The sequence below is a fragment of the Eleutherodactylus coqui genome, chromosome 1 (assembly GCF_035609145.1).
Source record: "Eleutherodactylus coqui strain aEleCoq1 chromosome 1, aEleCoq1.hap1, whole genome shotgun sequence".
Classification (NCBI taxonomy): Eukaryota; Metazoa; Chordata; class Amphibia; order Anura; family Eleutherodactylidae; genus Eleutherodactylus; species Eleutherodactylus coqui.
Genome location: NC_089837.1, coordinates 52,569,832 through 52,591,039, shown reverse-complemented (window position 1 = coordinate 52,591,039; position 21,208 = coordinate 52,569,832). Strand labels below are relative to the sequence as shown.

The 21,208-nt window shown below is 47.8% G+C and overlaps 2 protein-coding genes across 2 annotated transcripts in view; one reads left to right on the top strand and one right to left on the bottom strand.

The window, feature by feature from the left end:
• Positions 1-5,290: 5,290 nt before the first annotated feature.
• Positions 5,291-21,208, top strand: part of LOC136620929 (cytochrome P450 2K6-like) — a 218,197-nt gene continuing 202,279 nt past the window's right edge. The window contains exon 1 of the mRNA XM_066596051.1: positions 5,291-5,338. Within this exon, the coding sequence (XP_066452148.1) occupies positions 5,306-5,338 (33 nt within the window). The 5' untranslated portion in view covers positions 5,291-5,305. The remainder of the gene's footprint in view (positions 5,339-21,208) is intronic.
• Positions 6,231-21,208, bottom strand: part of LOC136620959 (cytochrome P450 2K6-like) — a 45,473-nt gene continuing 30,495 nt past the window's right edge. The window contains exons 7-10 of the mRNA XM_066596094.1: positions 14,837-14,972; positions 10,020-10,204; positions 7,802-7,943; positions 6,231-7,013 (exon numbers count right to left, since the gene is read on the bottom strand). Of these exons, the coding sequence (XP_066452191.1) occupies positions 6,835-7,013; positions 7,802-7,943; positions 10,020-10,204; positions 14,837-14,972 (642 nt within the window). The 3' untranslated portion in view covers positions 6,231-6,834. The remainder of the gene's footprint in view (positions 7,014-7,801; positions 7,944-10,019; positions 10,205-14,836; positions 14,973-21,208) is intronic.

The following is a 21,208-nucleotide window of genomic DNA, read 5'->3' as shown; positions in this document are numbered from 1 at the left end:
GTCCCTAATTGCGATCAACACTCCTGCCTTTTTTTCCTCCGCACAGGATAAGAAAATGTTTTGGAATTTCTTATGGGAAAACTGGGGATGTGATGAGTCTGCAAAGTGCGTCTCTTGAAGGCATATAATGTCAACTTTCTTTTGTAGGGCATCTTTCCAGACTAATGACCTCTTAAAAGGGGAATTTAGTCCTTTCGCATTGAGGGAGCATATTTTTACAGACATGGTTTAGTTAAGGAAGAGTTGTAGTAGCATCGAACCCTTAGAATGTAACCACTTTTAGAGAGACATGGATGGGGGGGTACATAAACATTTGAAACATAAACAGTCGACCAATAGTGGCAATCAAAATGGCCAAGCATGGAGCTATTTCTAGGCGCGAAACTTAGTGGCCGAAAAAACTTGAGACAACACAGTAAGAACGAGTCTCTTCTAGCAGGATCACGAACCTGCATAATCTTTGGGGGAGAAAAGTTCGTCTGACATTTGAAAACATCCAATCTGTATTATTGGCGAAGAAGTTTCAGCGGGGAGAAGGGGGGGGGGGGGTGAGACCCCTTGCGGGGCTTTCCGGGGAGATTTTTGTCAGCCTTGTCTTGGAGCCTATCTGAAATGTGGGTGCCCCAGGACGAGAGAGTCTTTTCCCCATCTTCCGGGTTATTAAGGATGAATATTGATCCCTCTTTGTGAAGAATTAGCTTTGTGGGGTATCCCCATTTGTAAGGGATTTTTTCTCTTCTGAGTGAAGTAGTTATGCGAGTCAATGCCTTTTTGGCTTGGATGGTGGCGGCAGATAAGTCCACGTATAGCTGGATGTTTGAGAACTGGGCAGGGAGGTCCAATACCCTGCGGGAGGCGAACATAAGAGCCTCTTTGATGTGGTAAAAATGGATCCTCGCTATAACGTCACGTGGGATATTATCAGGAAGGAATTTTGGTTTTTGTAAACGATGAGCTCTATCAATGATGAGTTCCTGAGTGGGTGAGGTAGGCAGCAACTTTTTCATTAGGTGTTAGAAAGTCTTTCAGCTCGGCAGAGCCGATTTTTTTCAGGGATACCTCTGAATTTGACGTTGTTTTTACGTCTGTTACGGTCCTCTAGATCAGCCATTTCAGTTTTAATCTGGGACACTTCTTCTAATGAGTAGTGAGCGTCTATCAGCGTATTGTGTGAGTTAGTTAGTTCTTCCATCTTATGTTCAATATGGGTGGTTCTTTCCTCCACATCTGTTATAGAGGAGCTAATAAGTGAAGAAAATGAGTTGAGATCTTCACGCATGGAGTTTCTTAACGCCACCATCATTTCTTTAATAAATGCTTCCGATGCGGGCTGATTTGATGAGGGAAGCATGTCAATCAGTTCTGCACTGCCTGATGGGGGTAGTAGTGTTTGCATTGCTGTTTCTATTCTTGGTCTTCTTTTTTCTGGGCTGGCTGTGGGAGAGTTACTATCTCCCATAGCAGACACGAGTCTGGGTGCCATTTTAGGTGAGTGGAAGCTGATGTATGTGGTGGGTGCTGCAGCATCACTCACCTCTCCCAACTCTGCAGAGGAACGGGCTTCTCTCCGAGCGGCTCCTGGGCTGTCCGGCGCTGGTCTCGGTCTCTGTGGGGATTCACAGGCATCGCTGGAGGAGCCGTCGGGTGGAGCGGTAAGCACAGGTATCGGACCTCTTCTACTGCTGCGGGCCGAGAAGAAGTCGGCTATGTGCTGTGGAGAAGGCTTTGCCGACTTGAGTCGGGTCATGGCAGCTGGGCAAGGAGTCGGGAGAGACACTTGCCGGTAGATGGGTCCCGCTGAAGCTATGAAAAGTTGCTTTGTAGGGTTATACCGGAGTGGAGCTCAGGGCACTGCGTCCGTCTCGGTCCTCAGTCAGACCACGCCCCCTCATGCATCAGCTATCTTTCAAGGTTTTATGAACACCATTTTCCATGACATCCTGGGCACTTTCATGGTTGTATATTTGGATGATATTCTGATATTCTCTTCTGACTGGGGGAGCTATGTCAAGCATTTACGGACAGTTCTTTCCCACCTTCAAGACAATCATTTGTATGTTAAGTTGGAGAAATGCCATTTTGGGGTACAGGAGATTGCTTTTCTTTGATATATCATTTCTCCATCAGCCATCCGGATTGACTCAGACATGGTCAAGGCCATCACCGAATGGGTGCAACTCACCAACTTGAAGGCGTTACAATGCTTTTTGGGGTTCGCAAACTTTTATCGGAAATTTATTAAGAACTTTTCAGTGGTGGTCAAATCCTTGACTCACCTGACCAAGAAGAGGGCCAGGGTTGATTCCTGGTCGCAGGTGACTGTGAAGGCCTTTACACTTCTCAAGAGGGCTTTTTCCACAGCACCGGTATTGGCTCAGCCAGATCTAGATCGTCCATTCATCATTGAAGTGGATGCCTCTGAGCATGGTGTGGGGGCAGTCCTCTCTCAGGAATCCTCCGGTCGACCTTGTCTCCAACCCTGTGCATTCTTTTCTAGGAAGTTCAATCAGGCAGAACACAACTATGATATTGGCAAAAGGGCATTATTGGCCATAAAATGTGCATTTGAATGGAGACATTTCTTTCGTCATATCATTACGGTCCTCACGGAACATAAGAGTCCACCAAGCACTTGAATGCCGGTCAGGCAAGGTGGGCATTGTTTTTTTTGGCGCTTCAATTTTGTAGTCACATATGTGCCTGGGTCAAAGAATGTCAAAGCTGATGCCTTGTCACGCAGCTTTGGGGTACCTGACGTAGAGGAGCCTCAGCCAGTAGCTGCCCTTACATCTGACACCTCTGCGTTACTCCCGACGGCTCAGCAGTCCGTTCCTGAAGGCCTCCCAGAGGGGAGGTTATTTGTTCCCAATGCCTTGCGGCTTCTCATTTTAGAGGAAGTTCATTCATCGGTCTTAGCAGGTCATCCTGGAGTCCGAAACACCCAAGAGCTGTGTTGCCAATTATATTGGTGGCCACAAATGTCCCGGGACATCAGGGAATTTGTCAAGTCATGTCCTATTTGTGCCCGAGGGAAGAGTGTACAGAGATAGCCTGAAGGTCCGCTTCTTTCCCTTCCCATTCCATAGAGGCCATTACCGACCTGCCCGAGTCCCAGGGGTTCTCGGTCATCTTGGTGGTCGTCAAAAGATTTTCCAAGATGGCACATTTTACTGCTCTTAAGAAGCTACTGACTGCTCCTGAGTTAGCCACCATATTTATCAAGGAGATGGTGCGCCTGCATGGGGTTCCCAAGGATATTATTTCCAACTGGGGAGTCCAATTTTTTGCCCGGTTTTGGACGGCTTTTTGTAAGAATATCGGTATCAGGTTGTCATTTTCCTCTGCCTTCCACCCAGAGTCTAATGGGCAGACGGAACGTATGAACCAGGAACTGGTTCAGTAACTCAGAATGTTTGTGAGTGATTGTCTCTGGGTCAATTATTTAGCGTTGGCTGAATTTGTACAGAGAATTCCAGCACTGCAGGGCAGCAGTGCTAACAACTGAGCCACCACACGTTTTCTTTCTTCACTGAAGGACAAGGAGCAGAATAAACACAACAAAACATAAAAGCTCCATAAAGACATTGTGCTTTGCCTCAGCTTAAGGGCTCTTTCACACGAGCATATACGTTTTTACGTTCACCCACTGGCAATGTAAAAATGCATGAACAGTCGCACAAATCTAACATTAACAGGCAGCTCTCGCCTGTCATTCAATCAGCGCCTCAGCCAATTACAATCAGCTCTTTCAGCAGGCAGGGATTTTAAATCTCCGACTGCTGATAGAACAGCACTATAGAGCCGGGGACAGCGCAGAGAAGATGCGGCTGAGCCCCGGCAGCTAAAGGGAGGTGAGTATCTATTTTTTTTTTGTTTTTTACACTACTTTTACTGGATTTTCAGGGAAGGGCTTATATTTAAAGCCCTTCCCTGAAATTCATTGGCGGGGGTGCCTGCAGCAGGATCCTCTATCACAGCTGTCATATGGGACAGCTGCTGTGGGGAATTGAAGAATTCCTCTGCTGCATCTGTCACAGATGTGGCAGATGTTGCAGCAGGGAATTCTTTTTACTAGCGGGGATGAAGGAAACATCTGCCGCATGCGACAGATGTGTTCTTCATCCCCGTGGCGGACACAGCAGCGGTGCATAAGTAAGTGGGTTTTTTTTATCTTAGTTTTGTTTGTACACTAAAATCCTTGTTTTTTAGGGAAGGGCTTATATGTAAAGCCCTTCCATGAAAAACAATGCAGGGGTGTCGGCAGACCATTGTTTTCAATGGAGCTGCCGGTAGCAGCCGCGGCTCCATTGAAGACAATGGAGAGAGTGAAATTTTCTCGAGCACCGCAGTGGTGCTCGCTCAAGTAACAAGTACTTTGGAGTATGTTAATGCTCGAACAAGCATCAAGCTCGGATGAGCATGCTCTTTAATCTCTAATAATCATGTATTTACTGGTATGTATATATTTATCATCCATGAGATAAAGTTACTTTACACTATTTTATAGTATATTGATTGCCTCTGAATAACATATTAGTTGTAGTACAGAATATGAATATTCTTCAGCACAGTTGAGTTTTACCATTTTACCTCTATCTCATTCATATGTAACAAATCAAATAAAAATGTTAAAAAAAATAACTAGAAAAAGTCGCCGAGTGTGAGGAAACGCATTGCAAAAAAATAACTTAACCAATACTTTGGCTGAAGGCTTGGAACAAGTTTCTTCTGGCGAGCGCTGGATATAGTTTTTTTTATTTTTATTTGATTTGTACCGCACTGTGCCTACACTTGTGCAGTAGGCATAATAGTATCTTAGCAGCTCTCCTGTGACTACGGGATAAGGAAGAAGACTGAGAGGACCCTTCAGTGGCTATTACTATATGCCCACCAGGATGTGGAGGATACCCTGCCAGACACCGGGTGAGTCCCTTCATCTATTTCTTTTAAGATATTGCGCTGGATTTGTCGTGGAGCGCTATCCTAATTGTTTTATAATATTCATATGTAAGTCTACATAGTCTATATTATCTATGTATTTATAGCCTCTTGCAACGAACTACATGTGTTATCCCTATTACAGTGTGAAACATGTACACTTCCTAATTGGTCTGGTGGCTAAATGATTGTAAGAGTATTTGAGGAGCAATTGCAGGAATATAGAATATTCATAAAGGTCTATTATGAAGAGATGATGCTTTCCAAACCAACATCATCCAAGACAATGTCCCCATATCTATCCTTCATTGCCTTACAGTTCCCTCTCATAGTCCTTATCGCCTGATAGGGAAAGTAAGAGTACCAGATGACAGAGGTGTGTTTACAGTTGCAAGAAAAAGTAAGTGAATCTTTAGAAATTACCAGGATTTCTGCATTGATTGCTAATAAAATGCGGTCTGATTGTTATCTAATTATCACAATTATAGACAAACACAATCTAACACAAAAACTGTTCCATATCATTCATGTCTTTTATTGAGCAAACATTCACAGTGTAGGGAGCAAATGTAAGTGATCCCTTGTAGACCTCCCATTGGCAGCAATCAGTTCCAGCAAAATAATATTTGTACAACACGAAGAAGAAACATTGCACCATTCCTGCTCCAATTGTGTTTTAGTTCATCAATATTTCTGCGATGCCTTGCATGCACAACCCTCTTCAAGCGTGTCAATTGTGTTAAACATTGGACTGTGACTAGGCCATTCCAATTCAAAATCTTTTTTTTTTCAGCCATTCTTTAGGTGATTATCTGCTTTGGGCTATTGTTTAAAGCCCCGTTTGCACAGGATGAGTGTTGGGCAAACGATGCCTGACAATTGTCCCTGTGCCTCCTAGCAGAGCAGGCTAGTTCACTAAGCGGCCAACAGGGGGGGCGGGGCAGTGCAGGAGATTTCTCTCCTCTTGCTCCCCCACCCCCTTACATTCACATAACACAGCAGCCGTTCACTACTGAACGGCGCCTGTTTGAATTGAACGATAAGTGATGAGCTTCATTGGTGATTTTTTATGCAGCATAAACGATCAGCGATGAAGCTCACCGTGCAGTTTAAACAGCCGCTTTTTATAGTGAATGGCTGCTGTGTTGTGTGAATGAAGGGGGGGGGGGGGGGGCGGGGAAGCGAGAGGAGAGAAATCTCCTGCACTGCCCTGGCCGCTTTGTGAACCAGCCTGTTCTGCTAGCTCCCGTGCAGGAGTGCGGAGACACAGGGACGATTGTCTGGCATCGTTTGCCCGACATTCTTCCCATGTAAAAGGACCTTTAGGGCTGTTTCACACGGAATGATTGACATTCAAAAAAATATTTCAATCATGCAAAGACCGAACGGTAATCGTTCAGCATAAACAAATTTGTTTGCTTATTGTTCATCATTCATTTTATGTAGGCATAAAAATCATTGTTCATTCATTTGCAAGTCATTACAGATAAAAGGCGATTGTTCAGTTATCAAAATGATTGAGCGAATGAGGAAATAATGAAAAAATGTAAACAATCATCTGTGTATGTAAACTGACGGCATTTTAAAGCAAATGACTGTTATCGTTCTGTCATTCCAGCGATTTCTCATGACGTGTAAAATGACCATTTTTTGCATCACCCAACATCTCTTCAGTTTCAGGTCATGGATGGCTGCCCTTAAGGTACCTTTACACGCAGCAACTATCCTTCAGATAGTCACTCAGAAAAGTCCTTGAAGCCTACGAAGGGCAGTCATTTATTTACTTTTACACAGAGTGATGATTGTTCGTTAGTCATTTGCTGAGATCTCTTTCATAGAGGGGATGTCAATGCAAATTCATTCACAAGTCGGTCAAATACTGGTGACACTCATCGGTCACACACGAGGTATAGCACAGATCTCATGGGTCAATGGTTCAGAGGTGAATCCACCGGAAGCAGTCAGGTCTAATGTAGCCCCAGGAGGAGCCTGAAATGTGAAGTTTTGCAGCAGTCTTGTAAAGAAAATAAAGAGCTCCATTTTCGCCAAGTTCTCTCCAGCACAACTTCTCTTACCTACAGCAATGGAATAAATTGGTTAAAGAATGCAAATTGGCATTATTAAAGGGAAGAAAAAATCATAAACTGCTGTATACCTCCAGCTGGGCTGCTTTAACACATTTATGGTCTCAGTGCTACAATATCATAAATTGGTCAACCCTATCGGAACATTTTTATTGCCCCCAACATTCATAAATTGAAAAAAGGTCCAATCGTCCTCTCCTTGCACAAATGCCCCCAAGTTGTGTGCCACAGAAAAGCCACTCAGTGTCAGATACAGATATCCCCATACAATTCCTTAGATGACCTCCAAGTATATCTGCCAGAGATGCTCCCACCTGAGTCCTTGATGTACCCCCACGGTGCCTGCCTCAGATGCTCCTGGACTGGAAATCTTCTGCATCTTTGGTCCTTTGGATAAAGTAGCCGTGCCCCAGCAAGTCATGTATTGGGGATTTATGAAAAGTCAGTGTGCTACTTATTATTAAAATTGTTCCATCAATAAACCTAATGTTCTCAGTGATGCCTTGGAGTCACCCTTGATAACTCTTATACAGTGGGAGCCTTGGTTGCTAGAACCAGCCTTGATACTCCTTGTTGTACTTCTATTTGCCTTTGGGGGTAACAAATAATGGGGGTGCTCCATTGTTTTTGGAATTGTCCAGGGCCCTAAATGCATTGTTAAAGTAACTGGGTCCTAAATTTTGATGCATTGGATTATCATTACAGATTTCAATTTGGTGGGGGTTTACTCATCTCTACTTCTTACTTAACCAAAGATGACATCTGAGAAGATTACTCACCAGCTGAAAAGGGCATGAACGCTTCTTTTCTTAAAAAATTTCCACTGGAATCCAGGAAGTGTTCTGGGTGAAACTCATCAGCTTTTACAAAATGTTCCTTGTCATAAAGCACAGAAGTCAGTAGTGGAATCACATGTATCCCCTAGAAATTTGAACATGTACAAAAGTCATAGTTAGAATTGACTATTGATTAGTTATCACTAACAGGAAGGCAACACATAACTACGTTTCAATACCAGACTCTACATGTGCACAGATCAGAGGAAAAAAGTTGATGGCAATTCTACCCTGAATGGCCACTTTCAAATCTTGCCATTTTATAGTTGGTGATCCCTGTATGGAAAATTAGTCATGTGACCACATACTGCAGAATAAAATTAAACGAGAAAGTATTATGTAGATCAGTTTCAGTGTGAGTACTCGCAAGAATGGGAATATCTAGTGATTTGAGCAACTCCAACAAAGCCTGGTCACCGGTGCTAGACTTGCTGGGACCAGGACTTCACTATCAAACTTGTAGGATTTTCCAGTACAGTGGTGTGAAAAAAGAGAATAGTGTCATCAAGGAGAAACTTGAAGTAAAAGTGGATCCTGCGGACATAAACAACTCAATGTACCATAGCACAGATGGGTTATAACTAGAGATGAGCGAGCATGCTCGGATAAAGCAGTTACTCGAACGAGCATCGCTCTTCTCGAGTAACTGATTACTGGTCCGAGCGTGCTCGGGGGGCGGGGGTGAGCGGGGGACGGCATGGGTTAGCGGGGGGGGGGGAGGGGGAGTGAAAGAGATCTTACTTCTTAATCCAAGTGTGCTCGCTCATCTCTAGTTATAACAGCAGAGAGCCTGTTCGAGTTCCATTGCAGTCTAAAACAATAAGAAAGGCGAGATTCCAGTTGGCAGAAGAGCACAAAAATGGGATCACTGAGCAGTTAAAAACATTGCCTAGTCACATGAATCCAGATTTCTGTTTCACTATGATTATAGAGGAGCTCAGAATTTGGCACAGGCAGCATGAGATGCACCTTTTGACATGTGCCAGGACCGAGCCTCCGAATTCCCTCACCTACTCAGAGACCTGCTGTCACTGGAGGCAGATGCTAAATCCTCCTCCGACATAGCCCATTTCCTATTTAAAAGGCCAGCATGCAGCTGACTTTCCTGTCCCTGGTCAATCCTGACAGGTCTTGCTCTATTTAAGATTCATTCCTCTAGAAGGTGCTTAAGCAAGTACTTTCTCTAGTTGGCAAAGGTGCTATATTATCTTTACTGTTTCCTGGTTTTAATTCATGCCTGTTCCACTAAGATTTCCCATCTTCTCCACTTCTGAGCTTTGTTTGTTTGTTGACCACACTTATTCCGTCTGCTGCCTGCTCCAACCCTTGACACCTGACACATAACCAAGACTACATCTGGAGTTACAGTGTGGGGTTCCCTGCAGTAAAGACTGGTGGAGATAAAGCATGAATGTCAGGGGACCCTGGTAGTGTCCCCAGAGTTAGCCCTAACCCAAAATCGGTTTTGTGGCACCGTGGGTTCACATTCACTGTTCTGACAACCTTCCTCTCACGTGTCAATAGTTCAGGCTGATGGAGGTAGAGTGATGGTTTTCTTGGGACACCCTGCATTGTCAGACATCTGGTTGATACCACGATGATTTTTTGGGGTTTTGGAAGCCAAAAGAGATCCATCGTGCTGCTAAATGGGTGCCTCTAGTAAAGTGACCATTCAATCTATATGCATGAAACCATAAAGCAGTGCATGGGCTGGACTATGGGATCTTTGTGACAGCACTGTCTACAAATATCTGAAGGGCTGTCACAGTGCAGGGGGGTTCAGCTCTATTCTCATTTGCACAAGGAAAGACTAGAAGCAATGGAATAAAACTGAAAGGGAGGAGACACAGATTAGATATTAGAAGAAACTTTCTGACAGTGAGGGTGATCAATGAGTGGAACAGGTTACCATGGGAGGTGATGAGTTCTCCTTCAATGGAAGTGTTCAAACAAAGGCCGGACAGACATCTCTCTGGGATGATTTAGTGAATCCTGCACTGAGCAGGGGGTTGGACCCGATGATCCTGGACGTCCCTTCCAAATCTACCATTCTATGATTCTATGATCTTATAAGTTGTGCTTCCATGAGGCAATGTATATTGCCCGAGAAGCAGCAGGAGTTATGAGCCTATAGAAGCCATAAAGTTTCTTTTTTACTTACTTTGGGCAGAAGATATCCCCTGAAGTTAACATCTTGAGTAGTAGCATGTGGGAGGTTGGTTGGAACAATGTTTCCAAAACGCTGAATCTCATGGATGACAGCATCAGTATACGGCATCTGTTTACGATGAATCAATTGGGGCTCAGCTGACCCGATAACTTTGTCTATCTCACTTTGGACGTTTCCTATGGCGAACAAAAAAAATCCATAAGCACATTAAAAAAGTAAAAGGTTTTGTCATCTAGTTTGATAACATTTAGTCTGGAGTTCTTCTCCAACTCTGATCATGTGACAGTCATAATAAACAAATAAGGGAGATGAAACAATACCTCCACAATGCCAACTATTGGAAGGCAGCAATACCTTAAGTCAATGTTAGACTCTTGATACAAGCCTTGCAACAATGACCAGGAATTGAAAGCAAAGTCATAGCCCATGCACATACAGCTGTTTCAAGGTTTTTGCCCTTCATCAGTGTAAAGTAGGATTCTGACTTTGCTAGAGAGAGGCCTGGGAATTGGGTCATAATAAAATTACAGATTAAGGCAAACATCATGCAACCTTAATATTTCCCAATGGTCAAAAGTCTTGCCATCGTCACAATTCACACATTTTTTCCCCATAGTCAAAAATCAATGTTGACTGTTTTCGTAAACTGCGATGTTACAACAAATAAAAAAAGTCATCTTAAAGTAACTGCTCCTTTGGACACTGTGGCATGGCAATAGCAAGAGTGTCCGGTAGGGGGCTTCTGAGCACAGTTACTGAGTTTGTTTAATTAACCTGCACCTGGAAGGGTACGCCTCCCTCACAAGTTCAGGGTCCTGTGAGGCCTGTGGAACGTGAAGCCCAGGGGTCTAAGCAAACCTGGTGCTGGTCTGTGAGGGACCTGGAAGCGCAGAGCAGACAGGGGGTAGTCGGCCCCTCGCTCATCACGTGTTAGGGCAAAATCACCTTCCTGGAAGGTACGCTGAAAGAAGCGGCATGCGTTGCTGTGTGCACTGTGATCTACAACAGTGCGAAGTTACATGTGATATGCTGGACTGTATTTATGTGCTGAATACCTTTTCTGTGCTGATGGTGAATTAAACGCTGGAGGAACGAGCATTTGGACTTTAATCTGTGTTCTGGAAGTCATTGCGGTGCTGTCACCCCTGGGCAGGGAAGAGTAAGGGCTCCCACCCATTTGCGATTGCGTTTTTTATTAAAGCAATTGTCAATAGGACTTTCTATTGTAAAAAACGCAACTGCGTTTTTGGTGCATTGCGTTGCATTTTTAACATTAGAAAGTCCCATTGACAATCGCGATAACAAAAAACGCAATCGCAAGTGGGTGGGAGCCCTAAGGGCTCCCACCCACTTGTAATTGCGTTTTTTGTTAACACGATTGTCAATGGGACTTTCTATTGTAAAAAACGCAATTGCGTTTTCGGTGCATTGCGTTGCGTTTTTAACATTAGAAAGTCCCATTGACAATCGCGTTAAAAAAACGCAGTGATAAAAAAAGGCTAGTGGAAAGGAGCCCTAAGTGAGAGAGCCCCACTTGCCACAACACATATACACGATTTTCCAATTCTTCCTCTTTAGGGTGACTACACACTACAGTTTTTTTCACTGTGAAATTCGCTTTTTTTTTTTTTTTCTGCAGGGGTCTATGGGCTATTGGACTTGTAAAGTTATAATCGCGATCGCGATTTTAACATTACAAGTCCCATAGACCCCTGCAGGAAAAAAAAACCGCTGCGAATTTCACAGTGAAAAAAACTGTAGTGGGTAGTCACCCTTAAATGGGATTTATGTGAAGCAAAGCTTTATTTACATAAGACTAGTCATCCCCTTTAGGTAAAGCTGTCATAAGAACCCAACAGGCATCCCATCCTCTATCGCTCCTGTGCTTTCACAATGGAACAATAGTTGTTTAGAGAATGGAGGCGAAGAGGGCTAGAAATCATTTGATCCGTCTGCCTTTATTCAGTGTAAACAGAGAGTCATTCATAGTTAACACGGGCCGATAGTCACTTGGATTTTAGGTGAGCTAAAAACCAAGTAAATCTGACAGGTGAGCAATTTCTCATTCAGTGCCCTGTTGTACATGGGATGACTATTGTCCAAGTTTGGTGTCTCTATCAATTATCTGGACAGTAATAGCCCCATGTAAAGGTACCTTAAATCAGTGGTCTCCAACCTTTTTGGCACCAGGGACTGGCTTCAAGCAAAAACATTTTTACAAGGCCCGACAGGGTTGGGCAGGACATGGGCGGGGCTTTGGTTATATGGGGCGGGGTTATGAAGGGGGTTGGAGTTTAGTGCATACTTATTCAATTATGATGTTTAGAATGTCCTGGCAGCACACACATAGGGCAGCATATAATTTATCTCCCCCCCAGTAATAGACAGCCCCCCCCAGTAATTAGCAACCCCCCAGTAATTAGCAGCCCCTCCCCCTGTAATAAGTAGCCCCCAACCCCAGTAATAAGTAGGCCCCCCACCAGTAATAAGCAGCCCCCCTCCCAGTAATAGGCAGCCCCCCCAGTAATAGGCAGCCCCCACCCCTCAGTAATAGGCAGCCCCCCCAGTAATAACCAGCCCCCCCAGTAGTAAGCAGCCCCCCAGTAGTAAGCAGCCCCCCCAGTAGTAAGCAGCCCCCCCACAGTTGTAAGCAGCCCCCCCACAGTTGTAAGCAGCACCCCCAGTAGTAAGCAGCCCCCCACAGCTGTAAGCAGCCCCCCCAGTTGTAAGCAGCCCCCCAGTAATAAGCAGCCCCCCAGTATTAAGCAGCTTCCCTCAGTAGTAAGCAGCCCCCCCGTAATAAGCAGCCCCCCCAGTTGTAAGCACCCCCCCAGTAGTAAGCAGCCCCCCCAGTAGTAAGCAGCCCCCCCCCCCCCCCGGAATAAGCAGCTCCCCCTGTAGTAAGCAGCCCCCCCAGTCGTAAGCAGCTCCCCCAGTAGTAAGCAGCTCCCCCCAGTAGTAAGCAGCCCTCCCAGTAGTAAGCAGCCCCCCCAGTAACAGGCAGCCCCCCCCAGTAGTAAGCAGCCCCCCCAGTAACAGGCAGCCCCCCAGTAATAAGCAGCCCACCCAGTAACAGGCAGATCCCTCCCAGTAATAAGCACCCCCCCCAGTAACAGGCAGACCCCCAGTAGTAAGCAGCCCCCCCCCCCCAGTAACAGGCAGCCCCCCAGTAACAGGCAGCCCCCACCCCTCAGTAATAACCAGCCCCCCCCCAGAAATAAACAGCCCCCCCAACCCATATACTTACCTTCTCTCTGCTTGCCCAGACGTCAGTGTGCAGCTTCCTCTCCGAGTCCTCTCCTGCGGAACTAATGAGCAGGGGACTCGGGGAGGAGGATCCTGGCTGCACACTGATGTCAGTGTACGCCAGGACCAGCGCGATTACCAGCGGGGAGCTGCGGCGCCCCCGCTGGTAATCGCCTCAGTGGTCAGCGGGGGCCCGAGGTACTTGTGTTTAGAACAAAAGTTCCGACGGTGCCGCGGACCAGCGCTAACCACCTAACGGCCCAGCCCCGGTCCGCGGCCTGGTGGTTGGGGACCCCTGACTTAAACCAACACCCATATCCATGTGTTTTAACAATAGTAATAAGTTGTGTCATCAGTATTGATTACATTTAGTCTGGACCGCCACTCTCGTCTTTGGTCACATGGTGTGTGAGAGGGTGAAACAGCCCCCAATACGTGTACATTGTTCTTGTTACTGTATTTAGTCCTCTGCTTTGTGTTTTAGTATTTGTCCACAAGAGGTGGCTGTTCTACAGAAAAGATTATGGTCAAGCTGTGAGGTGACAGGACCATGGTAGCCTGTGATTGGAATACCCACTGCCTGGTTATTAGCGTGCCCACGGGAGGAGAAAAAATAAAGAAAGCGTGCATACACTGTGAGGAGACAGTTGGTCGAGAGAGCGATCTGAGTGGAGCTACGGAAGAGGGAAGGAGGTCGTATCCTGAAGGGACCAGAGCTGCAGCTGATTCAGATTTTGACCAGATGCCCACTGGATGGGAGAAGACTTGCTACCGGGCATGTGGCTGAACAACCGGAGCGAGACTGGATATTGTGTGGACAATACTGGATGCCGCTGAGGAAGTGAGTACCGCTCTCTGCGGTACCGCACACTTTTCTGGAGGAGCCCCACATCCGTCTAGACTTTTTTGCTGATGATACAGCAGTGCACGCAAGACACCATATTTCGGCGCCAAGTTACTTGGTACTGCGTTTTGGCCTGTAGTTAGATTAGGTAGGGTTATGGACCGTGTCAGGCTACACTTCAGTGGGATCGGCATAGTGGCTGGCAGGCCACATCCAGCCGTCAGTAGGAACCTTCTGGAGAACATTCACCTGGCTATAGAGCCGCTGTTCTTTATACATATTCCATAGTGTATTGGGTCTGTCTGGATAGAGTCAGTGTGGTTAGGTTTGTAAGCTGTTGTGTTGCACCGCCGTTCCTCAGATCAGTCTCCCTTTCCTTTGTTCCTGAGTAGCAGTATTAATAGGTAACAAGGGGCCGGTTCATTGAGGCCTGCCCGTTAGGTGAAAGCATAGTCTGTTTTCGTAGCGCACATTTGGGGAGTACAGCGCCGTACAGCACAGGGGCCTCCGCCACCTGGCTGAGTGTATGTGAGTTTTGTTGGGTTACCTATTATTGGTGGTCACGTGGGCCACAGTGGTTTAGTAAAATTTGGTTAGCGCCTGAACTGGTGTCAGAGACGTTTTCCTTGTCTGTGACTTCCTGGGGAGCCCACCCCGTTACACGGCTTACAGGTGCACCGTGTAATGTAGCATGTATGCAGAATATACAGTCTCTTACTTTGGATTTCTGGATTTTTCATCATCAGTAGAAGACCCCATCTCAGGGTGGTGGAGGTTGTCTCCATGCCAGCCGCAAAGAGGTCCGTAACAAGCATTGTTAGATTTTCATTGCTGAAGTATGATTGAGGTTTTTCCTAAAATATAAAATATATCACATGAACATTAGTGTTGTAGTAATAAGATGGAATGTCCTTGTGTAATAAGCCAATGTAGAAACCTCATATTATCATATTGCATGATGCTTAGTAGAGATGAGCGAACACCAAAATGCTCGGGTGTTCGTTATTCGAAACGAACTTCCCGCGATGTTCGAGGGTTCGTTTCGAATAACGAACCCCATTGAAGTCAATGGGCGACCGGAGCATTTTTGTATTTCGCCGATGCTCGCTAAGGTTTTCATGTGTGAAAATCTGGGCAATTCAAGAAAGTGATGGGAACGACACAGCAACGGATAGGGCAGGCGAGGGGCTACATGTTGGGCTGCATCTCAAGTTCACAGGCCCCACTATTAAGCCACAATACCGGCAAGAGTGGGCCCCCCCCCTCCCAACAACTTTTACTTCTGAAAAGCCCTCATTAGCATGGCATACCTTTGCTAAGCACCACACTACCTCCAACAAAGCACAATCACTGCCTGCATGACACTCCACTGACACTTCTCCTGGGTTACATGCTGCCCAACCGCCCCCCTCCCCCCCACAGCGCACACCAAAGTGTCCCTGCGCAGCCTTCAGCTGCCCTCATGCCACACCACCCTCATGTCTATTTAGAATTGCGTCTGCCATGACGAGGGACCGCAGGCACACACTGCAGAGGTTGGCACGGCTAGGCAGCGACTGTCTTTAAAAGTGGCGGGGCGATAGCCCACAATGCTGTACAGAAGCAATGAGAAATAGAATCCTGTGCCACCGCCATCAGGAGCTGCACACGTGGGCATAGCAATGGGGAACCTATGTGCCACACACTATTCATTCTGTCAAGGTGTCTGCATGCCCCAGTCAGACCGCGGTTTTTAATTCATAGACACAGGCAGGTACAACTCCCTATTGTGAAGTCCCTGTGGACCCACAGCATGGGTGGCTCCCTGGAACCCACCGGCGGTACACAAAAATATCCCATTGCATTGCCCAACACAGCTGAGGTAGTAATGTCGTGCATAATACAGGTGGGCTTCGGCCCACACTGTATGCCCCAGTCAGACTGGGGTTCTTTACAAGTGGAAACAGATGCATTTATAATTCCCTGTGGACCCACAGCATGGGTGGGTGCCAGGAAGCCACCGGCGGTACATAGAAATATCCCATTGCATTGCCCAACACAGCTGAGGTAGTAATGTCGTGCTTAATGCAGGTGGGGTTCGGCCCACACTGCATGCCCCAGTCAGACTGGGGTTCTTTTCAAGTGTACAGATGTAGTAAAAACTCCGTGTGCACCTACAGCATGGGTGGCTCCCTGGAACCCACCGGCGGTACACAAAAATATCCCATTGCATTGCCCAACACAGCTGAGGTAACGTCAGCTGTAATGCAGGTGGGCTAAAAATTAATTTGATTACACTGTAGGCGAGGGCCCACAAAAATTGCTGTATCAACAGTACTAATGTACATCCAAAAAATTGGCCATGGCCAGCCAAGAGGGCAGGTGAAACCCATTAATCGCTTTGGTTAATGTGGCTTAAGTGGTAACTAGGCCTGGAGGCAGCCCAGTGTAACGAAAAATTGGTTCAAGTTAAAGTTCCAACGCTTTTAAGCGCATTGAAACTTTTAAAAATTGTTCAGAAAAATTATTTGAGTGAGCCTTGTGGCCCTAAGAAAAATTGCCCGTTCAGCGTGATTACGTGAGGTTTCAGGAGGAGGAGCAGGAGGAGGAGGAGGAGGAATATTAGACACAGATTGATGAAGCAGAAATGTCCCCGTTTTGGATGGTGAGAGAGAACGTAGCTTCCATCCGCGGGTGCAGCCTACGTATTGCTTACGTATCCTTGCTGTCCGCTGGTGGAGAAGAGAAGTCTGGCGAAATCCAGGCTTTGTTCATCTTGATGAGTGTTAGCCTGTCGGCACTGTCGGTTGACAAGCGGCTACGCTTATCTGTGATGATTCCCCCAGCCGCACTAAACACCCTCTCCGACAAGACGCTAGCCGCAGGACAAGCAAGCACCTCCAGGGCATACAGCGCTAGTTCAGGCCACGTGTCCAGCTTCGACACCCAGTAGTTGTAGGTGGCAGAGGCGTCACGGAGGACGGTCGTGCGATCGGCTACGTACTCCCTCACCATCCTTTTACAGTGCTCCCGCCGACTCAGCCTTGACTGGGGAGCGGTGACACAGTCTTGGTGGGGAGCCATAAAGCTGTCCAGGCCCTTAAAGACTGTTGCACTGCCTGGGATGTACATGCTGCTCGATCTCCGCACCTCCCCTGCTACCTTGCCCTCGGTACTGCGCCTTCTGCCACTAGCGCTGTCGGCTGGGAATTTTACCATCAGCTTGTCCACCAGGGTCCTGTGGTATAGCAACACTCTCGAACCCCTTTCCTCTTCGGGAATGAGAGTGGGCAGGTTCTCCTTATAGCGTGGGTCGAGCAGTGTGTACACCCAGTAATCCGTTGTGGCCAGAATGCGTGCAACGCGAGGGTCACGAGAAAGGCATCCTAACATGAAGTCAGCCATGTGTGCCAGGGTACCTGTACGCAACACATGGCTGTCTTCACTAGGAAGATCACTTTCAGGATCCTCCTCCTCCTCCTCCTCCTCCTCCTCCTCCTCCTCAGGCCATACACGCTGAAAGGATGACAGGCAATCAGCCGGTGTACCGTCAGCAGCGGGCCAAGCTGTCTCTTCCCCCTCCTCCTCATCCTCCTCATGCTCCTCCTCCTCCTCCTGTACGCGCTGAGAAATAGACAGGAGGGTGCTCTGACTATCCAGCGACATACTGTCTTCCACCGCCCCCGTTTCCGAGCGCAAAGCAGCTGCCTTTATGCTTTGCAGGGAATTTCTCAAGATGCATAGCAGAGGAATGGTGACGCTAATGATTGCAGCATCGCCGCTCACCACCTGGGTAGACTCCTCAAAATTACCAAGGACATGGCAGATGTCTGCCAACCAGGCCCACTCTTCTGAAAAGAATTGAGGAGGCTGACTCCCACTGCGCTGCCCATGTTGGAGTTGGAATTCGACTATAGCTCTACGCTGTTCATAGAGCCTGGCCAACATGTGGAGCATAGAGTTCCACCGTGTGGGCACGTCGCACAGCAGTCGGTGCACTGGCAGCTTAAAGCGATGTTGCAGGGTGCGCAGGGTGGCAGCGTCCGTGTGGGACTTGCGGAAATGTGCGCAGAGCCGGCGCGCCTTTACGAGCAGGTCTGACAAGCGTGGGTAGCTGTTCAGAAAGCGCTGAACCACCAAATTAAAGACGTGGGCCAGGCATGGCACGTGCGTGAGGCTGCCGAGCTGCAGAGCCGCCACCAGGTTACGGCCGTTGTCACACACGACCATGCCCGGTTGGAGGCTCAGCGGCGCAAGCCAGCGGTCGGTCTGCTGTGTCAGACCCTGCAGCAGTTCGTGGGCCGTGTGCCTCTTATCTCCTAAGCTGAGTAGTTTCAGCACGGCCTGCTGACGCTTGCCCACCGCTGTGCTGCCACACCGCGCGACACCGACTGCTGGCGACATGCTGCTGCTAACACATCTTGATTGCGAGACAGAGGTTGCGGAGGAGGAGGAGGAGGAGGGTGCTTTAGTGGAGGAAGCATACACCTCCGCAGATACCACCACCGAGCTGGGGCCCGCAATTCTGGGGGTGGGTAGGACGTGAGCGGTCCCAGGCTCTGACTCTGTCCCAGCCTCCACTAAATTCACCCAATGTGCCGTCAGGGAGATGTAGTGGCCCTGCCCGCCTGTGCTTGTCCACGTGTCCGTTGTTAAGTGGACCGTGGCAGTAACCGCGTTGGTGAGGGCGCGTACAATGTTGCGGGAGACGTGGTCGTGCAGGGCTGGGACGGCACATCGGGAAAAGTAGTGGCGACTGGGAACTGAGTAGCGCGGGGCCGCCGCCTCCATGATACTTTTGAAGGACTCCGTTTCCACAACCCTATACGGCAGCATCTCAAGGCTGATGAATTTTGCTATGCGGACGGTTAACGTTTGAGCGTGCGGGTGCTGCATCACGTTACACACCAAACCACAGAACAGGGAGCAGAGCTCAGGAGACAGCCAGTAACACAATGGGTTACTTACCGCGGTCTCTCTGTGTCCTGGTCTCCACCTCCGGAGCGTCCGTGGCTAGGGGTGCTGTTGTGAGGCCCGCTTCATTCTCCACCAAAAATGTCGCGGCAAAAATATATGGCCGTCTAGGGAAAGCGGAGTGTACCTCGTGAATGACGTCATATGACCCATGCTACGGCGATAGCCTGATGAGGGACAGCAGAGTGTACCCTGTGACTGAAGTCTAGGTGACCCGTGCAGTAGGGCTGCCACACCTAGAGTTCAGTACGTCATATGACGGAGGAATTAAATGACAGAGCCCACACAGTTATGGATTCATCAAAGAATTCCCAACAAATCGATGTCGGGCATCTTTATTTATAGTCCCCTTACAATGGGGTGTCGCAACATCATTGGACAATTAACTATGCAGTTTATTGGTAAGTTTCCAATCCAACCTTTTTCATAGGTCAACTTAACCCTTCATTTGCATACTTTCCAGAATCTTCCAAGTCAGCAGTGAATAACCTCTTGATGGAGTGCTGAGGGGCCCAAGTAGCTCGAAGTCCTTATCTTATCAACACACATGTATTCCCTGTACTTTAGCAAAGCATGTGGTCGGCCATTTTGTGTAGTCCTTTTCATATGACTCGGTGGCGTAATATTAAATATTACTTATATACCCACATTTACATACATATAGGCACACATACATACATGTGCACCTTCATATATACATACACATACATATGCACATATATACATATACATACATGTATATATATATATATATATATATATACACATCCACATATTTGAACATTATTCTTTTATTCCTAGTGTGAGGAGTCAACCCCTCCCTTAGTATCTTGTTATTCCTAGGGCCCCTTCAGCTAACATGTGGAAGCTTCTTGATATTCTTATCTCATCTAGACATATGTCCCTAGTTTGTGAAGTAACTTCTCCTGGTATATTTCAATGGCGTCTCTAATTGCGCAGTTTTAATTCATATAACAATTATAATACCTTAATTTCCATTACACGGCGTACTTGCGCTTGCGCTCCAACAGTTGCGCAAGCGACGGCTGGACGGTGCGCTGAACTACACTGCTGGATGGGGCCGAGGACAGCGGAGGTGAGGGTGTGGGTGCAGGCCATGAGGCGGTAGTGCCCGTGTCCTGAGAGGGGGGTTGCATCTCAGTGGCAGGTTGGGGCACAGGGGGAGAGGCAGGGGTGCAAACCGGAGGCGGTGAACGGCCTTCGTCCCACCTTGTGGGGTGCTTGGCCATCATATGTCTGTGCATGCTGCTGGTGGTGAGGCTGTTGGTGTTGGCTCCCCGGCTGAGCTTTGCGCGACAAAGGTTGCACACCACTGTTCGTCGGTCGTCAGGCGTCTCTGTGAAAAACTGCCAGACCTTAGAGCACCTCGGCCTCTGCAGGGTGGCATGGCGCGAGGGTGCGCTTTGGGAAACAGTTGGTGGATTATTCGGTCTGGCCCTGCCTCTACCCCTGGCCACCGCACTGCCTCTTGCAACCTGCCCTGCTGCTGCCCGTGCCTCCCCCTCTGAAGACCTGTCCTGTGTAGGCGTTGCACACCAGGTGGGGTCAGTCACCTCATCGTCCTGCTGCTCTTCCTCCGAATCCTCTGTGCGCTGCTCCCTCGGACTTACTGCCCTTACTACTACCTCACTGCAAGACAACTGTGTCTCATCGTCATCGTCCTCCTCACACACAGAAAGTTCTTGAGACAGTTGGCGGAAGTCCCCAGCCTCTTCCCCCGGACCCCGGGAACTTTCGAATGGTTGGGCATCAGTGACGATAAACTCCTCTGGTGGGAGAGGAACCACTCCTGCCCAATCTAAGCAGGGGCCCGAGAACAGTTCCTGGGAGTGTTCCCGCTCCTGAGCAGGTGTCATTGTAGTGGAGTGAGGAGGCTGGGAGGAAGGAGGAGCAGCAGACAGAGGATTCTGATTTGCAGCAGTGGACGGCGCAGAACTGCGGGTGGACGATAGGTTGCTCGAAGCACTTTCTGCCATCCAGGACAGGACCTGCTCACACTGCTCATTTTCTAATAACCGTCTCCCGCGTGGACCCATTAATTGGGCGATGAATGTGGGGACGCCAGAAACGTGCCTCTCTCCTAATCGTGCAGCAGTCGGCTGCGACACACCTGGAT